Source organism: Rhinolophus sinicus, linkage group LG04 (assembly GCF_036562045.2).
Source record: "Rhinolophus sinicus isolate RSC01 linkage group LG04, ASM3656204v1, whole genome shotgun sequence".
NCBI classification, from domain to species: domain Eukaryota; kingdom Metazoa; phylum Chordata; class Mammalia; order Chiroptera; family Rhinolophidae; genus Rhinolophus; species Rhinolophus sinicus.
Genome location: NC_133754.1, coordinates 113255854 through 113274151, shown reverse-complemented (window position 1 = coordinate 113274151; position 18298 = coordinate 113255854). Strand labels below are relative to the sequence as shown.

At 40.7% G+C, this 18298-nt stretch overlaps 1 protein-coding gene across 13 annotated transcripts in view; it reads right to left on the bottom strand.

The window, feature by feature from the left end:
* The window catches only part of AOPEP (aminopeptidase O (putative)), a 344124-nt gene that overhangs the window by 100986 nt on the left and 224840 nt on the right, over positions 1 to 18298 (bottom strand). For all 13 annotated transcript variants that reach the window (XR_012495672.1, XR_012495671.1, XR_012495670.1 and 10 more), the window contains exons 9-10: positions 17447 to 17554; positions 6526 to 6569 (exon numbers count right to left, since the gene is read on the bottom strand). Coding sequence is in view for 9 of the 13 variants with exons in the window: in XM_074330243.1 (XP_074186344.1) it covers positions 6526 to 6569; positions 17447 to 17554 (152 nt within the window). In the remaining 4 variants the exon portion in view is untranslated. The remainder of the gene's footprint in view (positions 1 to 6525; positions 6570 to 17446; positions 17555 to 18298) is intronic.

The following is an 18298-nucleotide window of genomic DNA, read 5'->3' as shown; positions in this document are numbered from 1 at the left end:
GAAAGGAATTGGGGTGTCCTGTGAGGCCCCTGAAGTCTTGCCATTGAGCCATGGCTTCATCAAGGAGACTCAGAAGCAAGGCTGCAGAATGGCACGAACAGAATGGAGCTGAGGAAGAATAACTGAGAGAGAAGAAGCTGGAAGCAGGGAGACTAAAAGGGAGGCTGTGAATGTATTCAAACGATAGGTGACGAGAGGAGGCCTAAATGGAGGTGGGACGCAGGGGATGAAAGTGGAGGGCAGTGCTGGGCAGGTCCTGTTGGAGGGGTGAGAGACGGTGTGAGGACAAGGGGCCCCATGGCTCTCTGCAGGATGACTTTCCCTAGAATGTGTATGCCCACATACAATCCATACTACAGTCTACAACCTGGACAACCGGCCAGGCCAACTGTGAGGGTTATTTCACTGGAAAGTATTAAGACAAATTTTGCCGTATTTAGTATTTGCACACACACACATACTATTATACAGTGGCACCAAAAACAAAACAAAATGCCTCTATCCACTGCCATGTAAAGGTATAAAAGGAGTAGTTATTGCTTACTGAACACCTACTATGTACCACACACTACAAACAAAATCTCATTTAAACTTTACAATATCTGTGCAAGACAAATATTATTATCCCCATCTTAGTGATGAGCAAATAAAGGTTCCAAGAGGTTAAGGGGCCTATCCAAGGCCACACAGTAACTATGAAGAGTAAGGATTCAAACCTACGCTGTCCGGCTGCAGAGCCCCACTTTTCTTTCTGTGCTGAACTCAGGCAGGCTGATACATCACTTTATGATTACGGTGCAGACAAGTCTGCTCCAAACATGCTGACCCCTCGTTCTTGCTCACATCTCTCTTGCTGAAGATGGTCGGGCCTCTGCTGCGGTTGCCCTGTTTGTCTGCACTTGGATTAGAGTTCTGAAGAGATGGGGAGACCCGTGAGAGGGGCAAAAGAGTGAGGGCAGGAGAGTTCACTGGTCAGCTGCATCCAGGAGCAAAAGACACTCCCTCTTGAGGGAAGAGAACATGTGTTTTCAGATCACTTTCTTCTGGAAAAGTTCAAAGCATCTTATAACCATTATCACTTCATTCCTCGTAATATCCTCGTGAAGTGGGTGTCAATTGTTGTGCGGCTTTTTAGCAGATGGAGAAACTGCAGCATAAGAAGACTGGTCAACGTCAATCCAGACAAAGGGCTGAAGACAAGACGGGGCTCCCAGACTCCCAGTATCAGCGCTGCTATCACACCGCACCTAGGCCTGTCTGCAGGTCGCTAAGGCTAACGTGGAGTAGGTGTTACACTCCGAGAGGAAGATGAAAGCGTTAACTCCAGCTGCTAAAAAATTGTTCTAGGATCCTCTAAGTGGCCTTACCTCCCCAGGAAATTATGAGAGACTGCGTGAAAATGCTTAATTCTCAGGGAAGAAATGGACTGCATGTTTTAGGAAAAAAAGATAATGTGTAGCTTTTGCTGTCTGACCGTAACTATTGAGATGACGGTGCAGGTGAATTTTTAGGTCTGGGTGTGGATGTACAGCAGCAGTGAAGCGGAAAGCTGACTTTTTCTAACCAAGACATGCAGAGTCTAATCCCCCTCCCCCCCAGGTTATGTGGCTTAAATCATCACAACAGACAAGCAGACGCATTTCCACCTCCCTGGGACCCAGGACTTACAGGAAATTACTCTTCTGCATGTCTGATCACTATGGAAATTGATTTTGTATGGACAGCTAACAATACACAGACTCGGCTACTCGCCCTCAGGACCTGTGCCCGTGGGCGGCACTTCCGCTCCTGACTGAAGCCTCTGGGGTCTCGGGAGCAGCAGGTGGGTCAGTCCTTGAGCTAGGGAGATCCCTTGCTGAACTCCAAAGTCCTGTAGGGCAACTCTGTGTTTCAGAGTTCCGTCTGCAGGCTCTGTGAGCTATAAATGTGGTCACAGGTTGTTAATGCAGCAGGGGAAACACTATGTTGGACGGCCTGGCACGATGTTGCTTAGAAGCCAAGCAAGTGACCGACGGCTCTTCTCTTCCAGACGTTCGAGTACGTAGAAGTAGCTCAGGCTTGTGTGGAGATGGCAGTGCACGTGCTGTGATGCTCATGCAGTGCATTTCTGAGGGTGGGCTGACCAGGACGGGGAGGTATCAGTCAGCCATATCTGCTACCTGTGCCTGTGGACTTGTTGCTGATCAGGAGAAATGTCTTTATCACTCCTGAGTCCCATCTTCAGCCTCTTGAAATTCTAAAGATCACGTTCTATCCGTGCTTCTGAAGGAAAGCCCCATGGTCCAGCACCTGGCACATGAACTTAGGGATAAATGGAAAGAACCTTGGGAGTGCAGGAACAAGACGGAGGCAAGCTCTGGGAACTTCAGTACTGAGTCTGAAGTGGAAAAATGCTCTTATTCTGGAACACAACCTACCTTCTGTGTGGGTTTTCAATTTCAGTAATTGATGTTTTTAAGTGTCCTTTCCACATGTGGTCACAAATCATGTACAACGCAAAGCTATGCACATGGTTATTTATTTTCCTAATCAAACAAGCTATTTGTGCTTGGGTAGATAATGAAGGTTGCTGACGCAACATTTTATAACACAAGTACACCCGAGCTCCGTGGGGGAGGAAAAGTATTGAATTAAAACCAACACAAATACAATAACTGAAGAGCAAAGAAAGAACCGGCAGCTGTCGATACTGTTGCAGTATCAGGTGGCAGGGTACATTGGATAAGGATTTGTCTGGATGTCCTTCTAAGCATGTCTAGCTTTTCCTTCCCCTGGTCTCATAAAACATCAGCTTTTAAACAGAAACCTCTCACTGAAGATGTCGAAAACAGAACTCATCTCCCTGCCTCCACTTTCAAATGCTTTCCCTCCCACTCCTTCTTTGCCACACGGATTCCCGAGACAAAAACAGCTGCCCCAGTATCTCCAGCTCGACTTCAGATGTGACTGAGTGGCCAAGAGGGAAAAGTCGGGCTCATGTTGGACTCCTCCATTCCCCTTTCACAACCCGTCACCCCGTCTTATCTGCGGCCCTCTGCAATCTCTCTCAGATCTGTTCATTACTCTCAAACCCCACTGCTGCCACCACCATCCCTGCCTTGGTTCCAGCTCTAGATCTCTTGAGTGAACTGCTGTATTGGTTTCTAATTGGTCTCCTGACCTCTAGTTCTCCCCACCCCCACCTACCTTCCACACTGCCCCCCAGAGCATCTTCCAATCTGCAGATGGCACTTCTCTACTTAAACCTTCAGTGGTACCTCTGCCTAAAGGCTGGAGGCTAGGACTGCAGAGACCTTTCTTCGTGCACCCAGGACTGGGAAGCTCACAGAGCACTTACTACACTGAGTCGTAATGATCTGTTCACAGATGTCTTCAGCAGATGAAAAGACCCCGAGGGGTAGGCATGGAATTTATTCCTTTCTGTTCCCTAGTGTCCAGCCTAAAGCCTGGTTGGGAGGTGCTCAACAGAGAATGTTAAATGGATCGAAGCGAGAGGACGACGCAGAGGCAGTATGACATGGAGGGTGCTAGCTCCGAATACTGACTGGCTGGTCTCCTCTGAAAAACCTCGCCCTCTTCAGAACAGCTCGCTCACGTGCCTAACAGATGTGCCTGAGGATCATTTTGCAACGGGGCCAAAGATTAGAGGCTCCAGGGATAGGTGTGGGGCCTTTGGAGACCTAGATAAAATTGGTACAATATGCTGCATAGGTAACAGGGTAAACAGTCTGTTTCAATAGCTGACTTAGATTCTGAGATTAGTTAGCAGGGAAGAAGATGTTTGAGTTTCAAAAAGTATTCCAGTATACTTGCTGAAATAGGTTTACTGTGCGAATGAAATTGCCTTAACTGTTAAGGTGAATTTTAAAAAGAAGCTTAAACCTGCTAGCCAACACAGCATCCTAACTGGGAGAGGTATCCCTCCCCTCAAAGGGGAAGGTTGGTGATCGCTGGCCACCATTAAACAGAGACGCTGCTCTTAACTTCCACAACCACAACAAAAGTTTCTTTGTGGGCCCACAGTGTGTCACCTCAATAAATATTCACAATGATAAAATCCAGGTCCCCCAGAGCCAGAGGGCTCAGGGCCATCAAATGAACTCCATAACCTTATTAGGAAGAGGGTAAAAAGAAAGACTTCCCAAACTAAAAATGCACTGTGTTGCCTCCATGAAAATCACTGTATTTGTGCCCGAAGAAGTTATTCTGAAAGACTGCATAGTCATTACTCAGAAAGAGACTTCGGTAATAGGAGGTAATATACCATTTCTATTAATTTTCTTTTCTTCTTTTTCTCCCCCCTGCATTAGCTCCTAAGGAAACCACTCCATTCTATCAGCATACCTGAAAACTTATTCCAGGGTAGGTACAAAAGAAAAGGGAAAAAAAAAAATCTTCCACGTAAACTATTATTCTTGACCTTAGGAATGGTGACCATATCTGATGTGATTTTTGCATTAAGAAAACCCATATTTCTGCTTAAAAAGAAAAGATGATAAATCTGAAATAGTTCAGACCTTCCAAAACCAGCCACACACTTCCTTCGAAAAGTCTCCTGACAAAGCTAATTTTCTTGGCCAATGACTACAGCCCCATGCAATCTCCCTGGATAAGACTTCCTTCAGCATCAAAAGGCAAACGGGAAGATATAGAAATCCAGGAATTTATCAAATAACGTGGCTATGTTAATTCTGTATGATGCACTGTTTTGCTTTATGTGTGTGTGCTCCCATCTGATTTTTTATAAAAGCCTAACAATAACACTTTTACCTGTTGAAGCAAGAATTGGAGGCAAAAGGTAGAAGATAGGGAGTTTAAACAGAAATGGCAAAGCAAAAATCTAATTCTTAGAAAAAAATCTCCACATCCTCATGGTCCCTGGATCCTCCCCTGAATTTCATGTCACCTCCTTGTCACATAAGGCCTGACACCTTACCTTTAAGACCCCCAAAGTAGGCTGCCTGTAAGACAGGCTTGTCGAGATGGAGGTGTCTAGCCTTGCATGGATCTAAGTCGATGTCTGTGTGAAACAATTCATTTCCACATTTGAAAATCTGTTCTGAGCATAAAAACGGCTAAAACTGTGTGTAGGTCAGAAAGGAGAGTAATGTTGGCTCTTCTTCAAAGCAATGTTTAATTTCTCAAGATGCCCCCCTTTAATGTCTGAATACCAATTTTGCTATTAGAAGTTACGTTTCAGGGTGTTCACTTTGAGTGCCTAAATTAAGATGGGGAATGAGAAGGAAAGCGTTGGAATGAATCTAATCTAAACATTGATGTCGGCCTTCAAGCTCCTCCTTGGATGCCTGGAGGTGGTCAGCCAGACTAAAACGGGATACCTCCCCCTCCAAGGAAAAGGGTGTCTTCCTTTCCAGGGCAGTGACTCGTACTGCAGGGAGCGTGGGCGAGAGCCTGACAGCCCTCATCCAGTCTGCGCTAGCTCCCTTGCCAACTAAGGGGTCTTGGAAAGTTGCATAATCTCTGGGAGCCTCAGTCTCCTCATTTCAAACACTGTGGATGAGAGCAGAGGTTCCAGAGCCAGGCTGCCAGAGAGCAAACCCCAGCCCCACCACATACAGCGGTAAGGGCCCTGGCGCTTCCTCAGACCCTCGGTACCTTAGTCTTCCTGTTGTAAAACTGGGATGGAAACACAACGCACCAGATAGTGGTGTTTGGAGGATTAGCTGGGGCCTGCATATAGTAACCTCCCAAGAGTACAGGCTTATAATAATCACAATGATGATGATGATGATGATGGTGATGATGGTGATGGTGATGATGGTGATGATGGTGATGGTGATGATGGTGATGATGGTGATGGTGATAATGATGGTGGTGATGGTGATGGTGATGATGGAGGAGAGTGCTGTAATGGATCCAGTGATCTATTCTATGTAAATCCTATATGCGTGCCTAATGCACAGAAGATGATTACTGTTATAACTATACCAATCGTTAATTGAGAACCAGCTTCTCATATATGTTATCCCCTTTGACACTCCATGAAACCCTGCCAGAGAGGGTGGAAAACAGAAATTTGATGGGGTGAAGTGACCTGCTCCAGATGCTATCATTAGGAAGGGGCAGAGCTGGGGTTAGAACCTCAAAAGAGCCTGACTTCCAAACCCGGACTCTTACCACTACACTATTTTTTTACCTTCAATTAAACAGTGTTTCCTCATATTAGGCCATGTTAAGTAGAGCCACCCTAACTTTTAGAACTTTCCTCTCCTCCATTCTTTTCCACTGCAGCTGAGACCACAGTGTCCTTGGCTTGCCTCAGAAAGCACTTTGGGGGCTCGCGACTCAGGGGCTCCCCGCTGTGCCCGCTGGCTTCCAATATCTATGTGGGCCCATTTCAAAATTTTGTCGATTGTCCCCGGACTCCTGCTGGCTGGGCTAGGTCCCTGCCTCTACTAAAAGAGGAAGATTGAACTTTCTCAGTTGTAACAAGCTCAACAATGGCAGGGTCATTTTAAAGATTAAAAGTAAAACTGGGCTCTTAATTCCTAAATTGGTCCTCACCCTTTTTCTTCTGGGATGTTCTCCAACAGCATTTGAAGGAAATCCTGGAATAAGAAAAAAGCAAACCATTAACGATATCCTTCAATGAATAACTGCCAGGAGGCATGCCAGAGACCGAGCGTTCCCAGCTGCTCACAGCTCACCTGCTAGAGAAGCTAGGCCTATGCTGAATTATTAGACTATATACTCAACTTATTAATTTACCAGGGCTTTAATCCAATCAGTTAAATAGATTTGTTTTGTAAAAACTACAAACAAATTGAAAAATGTAATGTTTGTTACTTTGACTTAACCCAGTGTATTTCATTTTGTGTTTTACTTTGTTCAAAAGGCTGGCCATAGCATAGAGCACAGCCCCTCTGTACTTAACCCGTTCTCCTCTTCATGAGCTTTCCCTAGAGATCTTGTCACATACTGAACAATCTCAACTCTTCGAGGCTAGTGACTAACTAGACAATATCCTAATGGAGAAATACAGATATCACAATTCCAGAAATTATTCACGGTCCCTGCCTCCATCTGCAGCCTCTTCTAGGGCCACTGTGCAAATCCTCATTTGTTTGACATTTAGGATGTTTCAATAATAGATTTTTTTAATTCTAAAGGCACGACTTAACACACACACCCACTGTTTCCTTTACTACGGAAAATTTCAAACACATTCAAAAGTAGATAAAAGAGTATAATTAACCTTCATGTGCCCATCAACCCACAGCCAATCTGCCCCATTCACTTATCTGCCTCCTGTACTAGTTGGAAGTGAATCACAAATATTACATAATTTCATCAATCAATGTTTCAGTAAATATCTCTAAAAGATAAGGACTCTTTTAAAACATAATTGCAGTACCACAGGGCCTGAAAAAAATTCACACACCAATGTTCAAAATCACACTTATATTTAACTTGCACCTTGAATATTGTGACCAATCTTTTTAGTCCATCTAATCCGGGAATCTTGATTTGGTCTCAACTAAGTTTGTCAGATAAAATATAGGATGCCCAGTTAAATTGGGGGCATACTTACACTAAAAAATTACTTATTTGGTGTTTATCTGAAATCCAAATTTAACTGGGTGTTGTGCATTTTTATTTGCTACACTAGTGTTAACCCTCCATCATCAGGAAGTTTGATAAGATATATTTTGGAAAAATACAGAACATGAAGCAAACACGAATAATATTGAACTTTCTTGGGATCTATACTTGAAGTTTTTCTTTTAATAAATTAAAATCTTTTAAAACAAATCTTTTCGAGAGGACACATGTGTGTAAGCTCAGACTACCAACGATGACACTGCTCAATGAGCACCCCTCCAGGTGGAAGCCCCACCCGCTCCCTGGCCGCAAAACCGAGCCTGTAGATCCAGGGTCAGTGCAGGGCTCTGATGAGATCCATTTAACTCAGAGTGTGAGATGGCAGCAGCAGCACAGACCTCTGGATTACAAACAGATGGAATTCCAGAGGAATGGAAGTCTGCAAACAATTTGTATGACAAGGTGTTCTTTTTCTATCATCGCACTAAGCATAGCCATCACTATGCCGGTGAAGCCAGCCATCCCTTTCTTTGAGTTTATGGGTGGTTAGGTCCATTTCTTCCAGAGGCAAAGTCTCCCCATGAAGGGCACTAATGAAAAATTTATTTTTTGCAATCTCTGTTTTCCTTCTAAGGCTTTACTTGTCTATTGCTGCTTCACCTCAAATAAATGATACAAAGAAAACCAAAAGTAATATGTAAAGCATGGATCATGCAGTCAAAATTGCAAGGGGATAACCGAAAATAGAATAATGCCTCATATCTTCAGTTCTTTCTTGCACCTGCAATGGATACAATGTGTGTGGGGGGGAGTGGGCGGACATACCAAAGGAAATAAGAGCAACATTTAGAATGTGAAGAATTACTTTTGCTTGAGGTTCTCAAAGTCATTATTTTAATTATTATTTTGTAAAAATGTTGAATTAGAAATTAATTTATCACAATCTGATATATTAATAGATTACTTTGCAGATATTTCTTTGGCAAAATAGTATTCTTGCTTCTTAAAAATCCAATTACTGTAAATATAATTTCTTACTAATTTCACTTCATTATCTCCTTATAGCCCATATCAACTTATCCCATATTTGTCCATAATTTATGCTCAATTATGTAGGGGGAAAATTACATTAACTCAATGGCAAGGGGGAGAATTTAATTGCATAAGAACCAGGAAATGCAGAGTTAACCTTAATTCTGCCTTTCTGCATTTTCCAATTACAATTGGATCTTTCTTTACAGGACTGCCGAGCACAGTGTTCCAGAATTTTGTGTGAATACTAGAAAAATACAGGAGGTCCCCAAGAAACCCTGCTTCATTTTTAAAAAAAGATACCTATCCCATCTCCAAGCAGGTGGCCATTGGCCTGTTCCTGCCTCAAGCTGAGACCTGCATGCTGCACAGCAGCTGGATGGAGGCTGCCAACCAATGTGGGGAGGACAGGCCTTATGGGAGCACACTGGGTCACAAAAACCCAACACCTCCAGCATCTCTAATGAGGCAGGATAGGTAGCCTAGGAAATTGACAACCCCCTCCAGGATACAACATGAGGTGCCTCACTGGTAACACAAGTAACAAGTAACTGTATCCAGCACCCATAGCAGGAGGAAAACAAGAACCAGTCTCATCCAGCTCAGTTAATCCCTATGACTGGGACCTGACCTTTAGCTAATCATAATGTCATTATAATCTCATTTACATTGTGGTTGCTATGACTCCCATCATGTACCTGATGCCATGACAGTTCCAAAAGAACCAAATGAGGAAGAAAAAGCGGGAAAGTGAGGATCCCACCTACTGGGAAGAAACTGATGGGCCACGTCAATGGGACGTCATGATTTCAGCCTCCGGGAGATATAAATACCCCTGGTGAGAACTTTATCTGCACGACTCACTCTCTGAATTCACCCACACTTCCCTCTGAGGTATGTACTTTCATTTCAATAAACTTCCTGAGCTTTCTTGCATCTGTCTCGCTCCTGAATTCTTCCTCGTGCTGAGACAATAACCTGGTCGCCACTGCTGCTCCCAGTGAGTCCCCTCTTGGACATCCTGTGAGCCTCCAGTGACACTAAAATGTGGTGCCTGTGTTCCCAAAGGCCATGTGCATGTTCTAGGTGTTCTGTCCTGGAATCCACCCAATCCAAGAAGACACCTGGTCTCATCCAGGCAGTCACTGTACCATCTATCAGTGGAATCAGTCCACCTGGACCTTCTTACTCCTTTCACAGGCCTAATTTTTAACAGTGAAATGCTAGATTTCATGCTGTGTGTGTGTGTGTGTGTGTGTGTGTGTGTGTGTGTGTGTACTGGCATATATCCCTGGAGGGGACTCATCATGGAAGCTTTTCACACTCTCCACAACAGAATAACAAAGAAGATTATGATTATCTATCATGATTACGCCCTCCCTTACCACCTCTTTTTAATTCTTTCATCCATCTTCAATCTTTCCTTCAGTGTGTTGGCACTTTTATAAAAGCAACTTAAAAATTTTAATTGGACAAGGAGGGCTTTCCTTCAAAGCTAATTCTAGGATCATTGACAGGATTTAGGACATTGATATTGATCTAGAATTATTGACAAAGTCAGCTGGCGACAAATGCCACCTCTACAGTATACCTGAAAAAAATAATTAAAACCAAAGGCAAAACAACAACAAAAAATCCCTGCTGTTTTGACAATGAGCTGGGATGAAACTTTATCTCTATCCCTGGCAACTGTTACAAGTCCACACCCCAGTCAAAAAACACATTCTTTAGGAATTTTTTTTTTTTCCATTTCCTACTCTCCTAATAATCTGTACACTAATCAGATCAGTCCCAGACAGCTTCTTTTGATTCACACCTAACAACACTACATTAAGCATTATGATTTAAAAAAAATTACACTGATTTTGGTAGATGGCAAGTTGGTAATTATTCCTCAGTCCTGGTCAAAGTACTCAATAAAGAGCAGGTGCATGTAGATACCACTGGATAAACTGTCATTGGCTTGATAATTACACAGGATTAGTAATTTCTGTCAGATGTTTTATGAATAATTACTATGGTCATGGGGAGAGGGAGGTAGGAAAGGCAAAACAAACAATCAAGACATTGAAGCAAGGACAGTGTTGGCAGGGGAAGAATTGAGAAGAAATGAAATGGTCAGGAAGAAATCACTGTCAAGCTCAAGAGAACAGTTTTAATTGTGGCTAGAAAGATGATAATACTAAAATGCTGGAGAGGTGGGGTGTTCAAAAGGAAAGGATTAAGAAGTAAATTGGAAAACGAAGAAATTGGGACTTCTGAGTAAAGAAACTGCATCACAGCCTTACTCATCAATAACTAACTAGCAACATAAACAAAAACACAATCATTAAAAAAAATCAGCAAAAACTTCACCAGCAGCATCCAAACAAGGAAAGACGTACAACCTTGTGGCATAAACTTCAAAAAGACAACTGAGGAAAGAAACACAAGATTCCAACATAGCTTCCAACCTTCCCCCTGCACCACCTCCAACCTCATGCTTAGCAGTAGTGGGACTGGTGAATTGCCCAAACCCTGAAAATTTTCACAAATACCCACACATTTGGAAAGAAACAGGAATACCTTTACCTTTCCTCTTTTATTGACTGGGAGGAAATGAAAATGTTTGTTGGAGAAAGGTGAGCAATGCCTGGGAAATAAACAACCGAGGATGACATTCTGATGAATCGTACAGGTTCTACAGCTCCAAGCTGAATAGGTAGAACCATGTTAATTGACAGAGTAGCTGCAGTGGGAAAAAGTTGCACCCAAATTAGGTAAAAAGAATCTTGACTGGGGACACTTAACAAAATTTCGAGAGTTAGTGGAGCCAGTTCTTGCAACAAAGGCTATATACAGCTCCAAGGAGCTCTTCCCCTTCACCTCCTCCATGCATAATATCCAAGCTTCAAACTGTAGCTCCGAAGAGAAGAAAAACATGTCTAAGACAAGTTGGGAGAGAAATCAAGGAGAATGTTCCAATACATATGAGAATAGAGAAAAGGTCAGGGCAGTGCTACTCATGCTAAGAATGAGCAAGAAGAAAAGTATGACAACTATGCAAACTAACACAAGGAAAACACACATAAAGAGAGAGACAGAAATAAAAAGCGTATCATAAAAGACAAAGACTCCAGTCTTGAAGAAAACATAATCCAAGGAACAGAAGAAAACTCCCCATGAATGCATTACACTATAAATTAAATTAAATTAAATTAAATTAAATTAAATTAAATTAAATTAAATACGGGCCGGCCTGGTGGCTCAGGCGGTTGGAGCTCCGTGCTCCTAACTCCAAAGGCTGCCGGTTCGATTCCCACATGGGCCAGTGGGCTCTCAACCACAAGGTTGCCAGTTTGATTCCTCGACTCCCACAAGGGATGGTGGGCTGCGCCCCCTGCAACTAGCAATGGCAACTGGACCTGGAGCTGAGCTGCACCCTCCACAACTAAGACTGAAAGGATCACAACTTGAAGCTGAGCTGTGCCCTCCACAACTAAGATTGAAAGGACAACAACCTGACATGGAAGAAAAGTCCTGGAGGTACACACTGTTCCCCAATAAAGTCCCATTTCCCCTTAAAAAAATAAATAAATAAAATAAAATAAATTAAATACAATATCATAATAAGAACATAAATTCAGTAAAAAGAAAGCTCAAAGACAAGGTCACAAAACAACAAAATGAGATGAAAAGAGATTTTAAAGCAAAAGAAATAAATTAAGGACCAAAATAGTACCAGCATAGGAACATTAATAGAAACAGCAAGGAAAAGAACAGCTATAAAGTAAAATTAATAAAAATAATAATTTTGCTTGAGATAAACACATGCCACGAAGAACAAAAAGACAAAAGCAATTAGAAAATAACAAGTGTGGAGGACAAAGATGACATAACATAAGGATAAGTGGTCACCTGCAAGGAAAAAAAAGAAAAATGCATCCAAAGATATAATGAAGGTAATTTCACTGAAAGAAGAAAGAATAGAAACTGTAACTAAAAATACACAGTTTTCCGGGGGGGGTGGGGGTGGGGAACTGATACAGACTCACAGACATCAAGCCATTTTCTGATTAATTTTTTTTATCTTTGATTAAATGTCAAAGATAAACAAAGAATTCTTCTGTCATCCGAGTGGTGTAAAGAGGGGAAAGTAGGCTGACTTCAAAAGTTTCAATAGCAATATTTAATGCCAGAAGTTTGTAATCCACAAAATTCTGAGGAAATGAAAATGCAACCCAAGAATATTATACCCAGCTAGTTTGTGATACAAATATAAAGGCAACAAACAAACATTCTGAATTAAGCACATAAGAACTCATAAATCACAGAACCAGTGAGTCTGCCACTTGAACATCAATTTGATATCAAAATTCAGCCAACAAAGAGTTGAGTCAAAATAAAGCATTCATGAGTATAGAAGCATAGTACAATGACTGGTGGTGAATTCTGAAATCCTTTAAATACAAGCTAAGGCTAAACAACTGTGAAAACTATGGTTACAGCACATACTATAAATGATATGAACCTTAACTATGCAAAACTTTAATTAAGAAAAATTAAAAGTTGGGGGGGAATAGTGGAAGTACATAACTGCTGATTTCCTCATCTTTTACAAAAACAAATAAACTGATTGATGCTTTCTAAAAATAAAATATATAGCTAAAGAGAAAAAAAGAATTTCAATCTTTTAAAGATTTGTTGTTGTTTTTTTTGTAATTGTGTTTTTTAACCATAGAAGCATCATTTAGGAAACGATCTCTCACATTTATCTGAAGTTCAGGAAAGTCCTTTCTATTCATTTTACTTTCTTTTTCATTTGTTAAATTCAAGTAAACTAAATTTAAAACATTTCATTAAAGATCACATGTAATATAATCCTACTTTTATAAAATTATTTCTAAATATATCTTTGTATCTATACATGTGTGTACACATGCATCTATATACTATACATACATACAAGGTGTGATCAAACAATACAGTAAATGTTTAAACCAAAAAAAATTTATTATGGTAAAAAGACACATTACCATTAATCCCACTCAAAATTCTCCCCCCTTGCTTTGAACACACTTATGCCATTGTTCTTGTCACTTTCTGAAGCAGTTCTGGAAGCCTTCTTTCATGAGTATCTTTAGTTGCACTGTTGTCTCTGCCTCGATGTTCTGAATTATTTTGACTTTGGGGAAGAGCCAGAAGTCGCAAGGTGCCAGATCCGGGGAATAAGGTGGATGAGGACCATCATCTTTTTATTTGACAGAAATTGCCATATACCAGAAGCAATACGTGACATGGAGCATTGTCATGGTGGAGGATGATTTATAGCACACTTTAAAACACAACTTCTCTCAATCGTAGCTCACACCCGACCGACTACACCGAACAAGTTGAAACTTGTCACACACTGTTACTAAGGTTTGACCCGCCGCTTCCCGTACTGAAGAACTCTGCCTTTCCGTTGGGTGGCACTCGGCAGCAGCATTCACTGTATTTTGTGATCACATGGAAATGCTCCATGTCACACATCGCTTCTGGTATGGAAATTTCTGTCAAATGAAAACATTACAGTGTAGCCTCATCCACCTTATTTACTGGATCTGGCACCGTGCAACTTTTGGCTCTTCTCCAAAGTCAAAATGACCATGAAAGGTAAATGTTTTGAATCAATTCAGGACATGGAGCAGCCATGACACTGCAACTAAAGACACTCACGAAAGAGGACTTCGAGAACTGCTTCAGAAGTGGCAAGAAGGATGGGATAAGTGTGTTGGAAGTGAGGAGACATATTTTGACGGGGATTAATGGCAATGTGTCTTTTACTGTAATAATTTTTTAAAAATGTAAACATTCAGCATATTTGTTGATCACACCCCATATACATGTGCACATAGCATATAAAACATATAGAAAGACAGAGAAATAGAGAGTGCAATTTCCAGAATAACATTCAGCTAATATTAATTTAAGGTATTTGGGCAGGTGGGACTTTGAACGATATTTTACATTCTTCTTTGTACTTTCCTGTATTCCTTGAATTTTTTAAAAAATGAGTATATGTCAATTGAAAAAGCAGTAATTTCCAAACTTATTATGATACTGCCATAAGAACAGAAATACAGATAAATGGAATAAACTTGAGAGTCCAGAAATAAACTCTTACATTTATGGTCAATTGATTTTCAACAAGGGTGTCAAGATAATTCAATGGAGGGAAAAAATAGTCTTTTCAATAAATGGTCATGAGAAACTGGATATTCACATGCAAAAGAATGAAGCTGGACCATCTACCTCACACAATATACAAAAACTAACTCAAAATTGATAAGAGACCTAAATATAAGAGTGAAAACTATAAAACTCTTAGAAGAAAACATAGGATTAAATCTTCATGACCTTCAATTAGGTGATGAAGAAAATATTAACAAAACATAATATGATAAGGGACTTGAATCTAGAATATATAAAGTACTCTTACAACTCAATAATAAAAGACACCCCAAATAAAAAAAATCAGCAAAGTTTCTAAATAGACATTTCTCCAACAAAGATATACAAATGGCCAGTAAGCACATGAAAAAGTGCTCAACATCATTAGCTATCAGAGAAATGCAAATTAAAACAATAAGATACCACTTTACACTCACTAGGATGGTTATTTAAAAAAAAAAAGAAAACAAGGGTTAGAGAAAGTGGAACCCTTGTGCTTTGCTGGTGAGAATGTAAAATGATGCAACCACTGTGGGAAACAGTAAGACAGTGCCTCAAAGTTGAATTAGCATATAATCTAGCAATTCCATTTTTGGGTATATACTCAAAAGAATGGAAAGCAGAGACTCAAACAGATATTTGTGCACTAATGTTCATTGCAACATTATTCACAAGAGCCAAAGGCATAAATAACACAACATCTATCAACAGAAAAATGGATAAACAAAATGTGGTCTACACATATAATGAAATATTACGTCTTAAAAAGGAAGCAAATTTTGACACATGCTTCAACATGGATGAACCTTGAAGACATTATGCTAAGTGACATAAGACACAAAAGGACAAATAATGTATAATGTCACTTACACGAGGTCCCTAGAGTAGTCAACTCAGAGAGACAGAAAGCAGAATGGTGGCTGCCAGGGACTACGGGGAGGGAAGAACATGGAGTTATTGTTTAACGGATCCAAGTTTCAGTTTGGGAAAATTAAAGCATTCTGGAGATGTACGGTGGTAACGGTTGCACAACAATACTAATGTACTGAACTATATATTTACAAATGGTTAAAATGGTAAGTTGTATGTATCCTTTACCACAATTTAAAAAGTAAAAATCAAAATAAAAGGAGGAATAAAGTACTGATAACATGCCTATAACATGAACCTTGAAAACATGTTGAATGAAAGAAGCCAGTCACAAAAGGCTACATATAATACGACTCCATTTATATGGAATGTCTAGAATAGGCAAATCCCTAGAGACAGAAACAGGTTAGTGGTTGCCAAGGGCTGAGGGAGGTTGAAATCGGGAGTGACTGCTAACGAACATGGGATTTCTTGTGAGGGTGATGGAAATGTTTTCAAATTAGATAGTGGGAACGGTGGCACAACTTTGTGATATACTAAAAACAACTGGCTCGTACACTTCAAAAAGACGAATTTTATGGTATGTGAATTATATCTCAATAAAGCCTTTATAGAAAAACCAATAAAGCTATTATTCAAAGAGAAAAACAAGAAGAAAATCCAAACGATTTAGTGGGAGGAGCACTAAGTGTTCCATGGGAAGTTGAAACCAGAACCTCAGAAGTCATGTAAATGCAATGCACTCATTTAACAATGCAGGACCTTGGTAAGAAGTAGTTTTTAGCAGTAGGCATTTGGGCTAATCAGTCAACCAAACATATAAGACTTCTGAGCCACTTTTCAAGTTGCCTTTCCAAATATGTGTTGAGGAAAACTCCCTCTTCTCTCAATGAAAAGAATGAAAAGAATGTAGACACGAGGACTAGCCATCTAGTCTTGTTACACTCATGCTCTTGCCTCCATGTGTTCAGATTATACATGGACATTCTTTATATATAACATTGTGGACAATGTGAGCTCAAAACTGTACATGAGCACAAACGGCAAATGGCAAAATTACCCATTGGTCCAATCTGTACTGGAGTTGCACCCTCTATTATCTGTCACTTACAAGCACTGTTTTCAGAGAGGGTCCCTCTCTGTTAAACTTTTTTGCTGTGCTCAGCTTGGCCCCACACCTGTATAAGCTGACAGGGTCTTTCTTTGAGCATTTCAGTGCATCTTGCTATTAATCTATTTGTGTATCAAATATATATGGTGTACATACTGTGTGCCAATCATATATTCAGTACTGGTGAAATAAAAGGACTGGTCTGGTCTTGATGAGCGTATACATAGAACGGAGGTGACAGAAAACAAACAAATGGGTCCATAAATGAAAATATAGAACATATAATTATAAATAATGCAGGGACGATGAAGGCAATGAGTAACAGGGTGGATGCCAATCTGCTTAGCGGGGGTGACTGAGACTGTGGCATTCAAGCTGAGATAAAAGGATAGAAAGGCTCCAACGTTGCAGGATTGTTTTGCTTTTATTTCTAAGGTCACTTGAAATGCAACTATCCACATCACTGTGCACAGGAGCTTTGGGTCACAGACTGTCCCCAAACTACAGGGATCACTCTCCCTGAAACACTTCCCACGTCCACCTCATTAACTTCCCATTTTTCCTATTGCATTAAATCGTAAATCTTTTCTCTGCTTTTTAATACTCACATAATCTAGTCCCCACATGCCACACCCCCTCCAACTGTACATCATGGACTCATGAGGACTCATAAATTACCTGGGAAAGAATCAATTGCCCATGAAATGTGCGCACAAATTTTCTTAAAAATGAAAAGTAGGTGTCATCTCCAAGTCTTCTGGCAAGGAATCGGAGAAGGAAATAGCCCTAGAAGAAAGGAAAAAGAAGAAGAAAAAAAGATGCCTATTATGGGTTCATCAGAAAATGCTCACACAGTTAACTCTAGCTTACCCGCCAGCACTTTATGCACATCTAGAATGTTCCATCTGATGTGTCCCAGGCTGCCCTTTACATTCTTACCACTAAGGTTGGGCCTAGAAATTATGCACAACTACTTTGCTTTCAATTCATCCGTTGATGGTATCGCATTTTTCATGGTTTACAGGAAGCCTGGATATCCATCATGGACCCAAAGTGAAGAGGCGCCCAACTCCTCTCTCCCTCAGCTATCAGAAAAGGCCTTTCCAACTTAAAATACATCCTTCTTACTCCTGTCTTCTAGTTGGAACCTGACAACTTTAAGATCCTGCTCTTTAAAGCAGAGAGAAGGGAGGTACAGGGCAGAAGGGAGGTTCAGCTTTCTTTGATTCGTGCCTCACTTTTTGGATATGAAGTGCTTTAATTATTGGAAAATCAGATATCTCTGCCCAGTCAGAAGTCATTTACAATGTTGATGATTTTTTTACTTTGCCTCAACCATGTTACTAATCTTCATTGTTTATGTGTACGACGTCTGACAATTAAGTTCGCGAACTTGTTGCAAGGCTATTGCTAAACTTTTTTGATATCAGAGAGATTATTCATTATGAATTTGTACCAACTGGACAATTAACCAAGTTTACTATTTGGAAGTGCTGGAAAGGCTACATGAAAAAGTTGGATGGCCTGAAC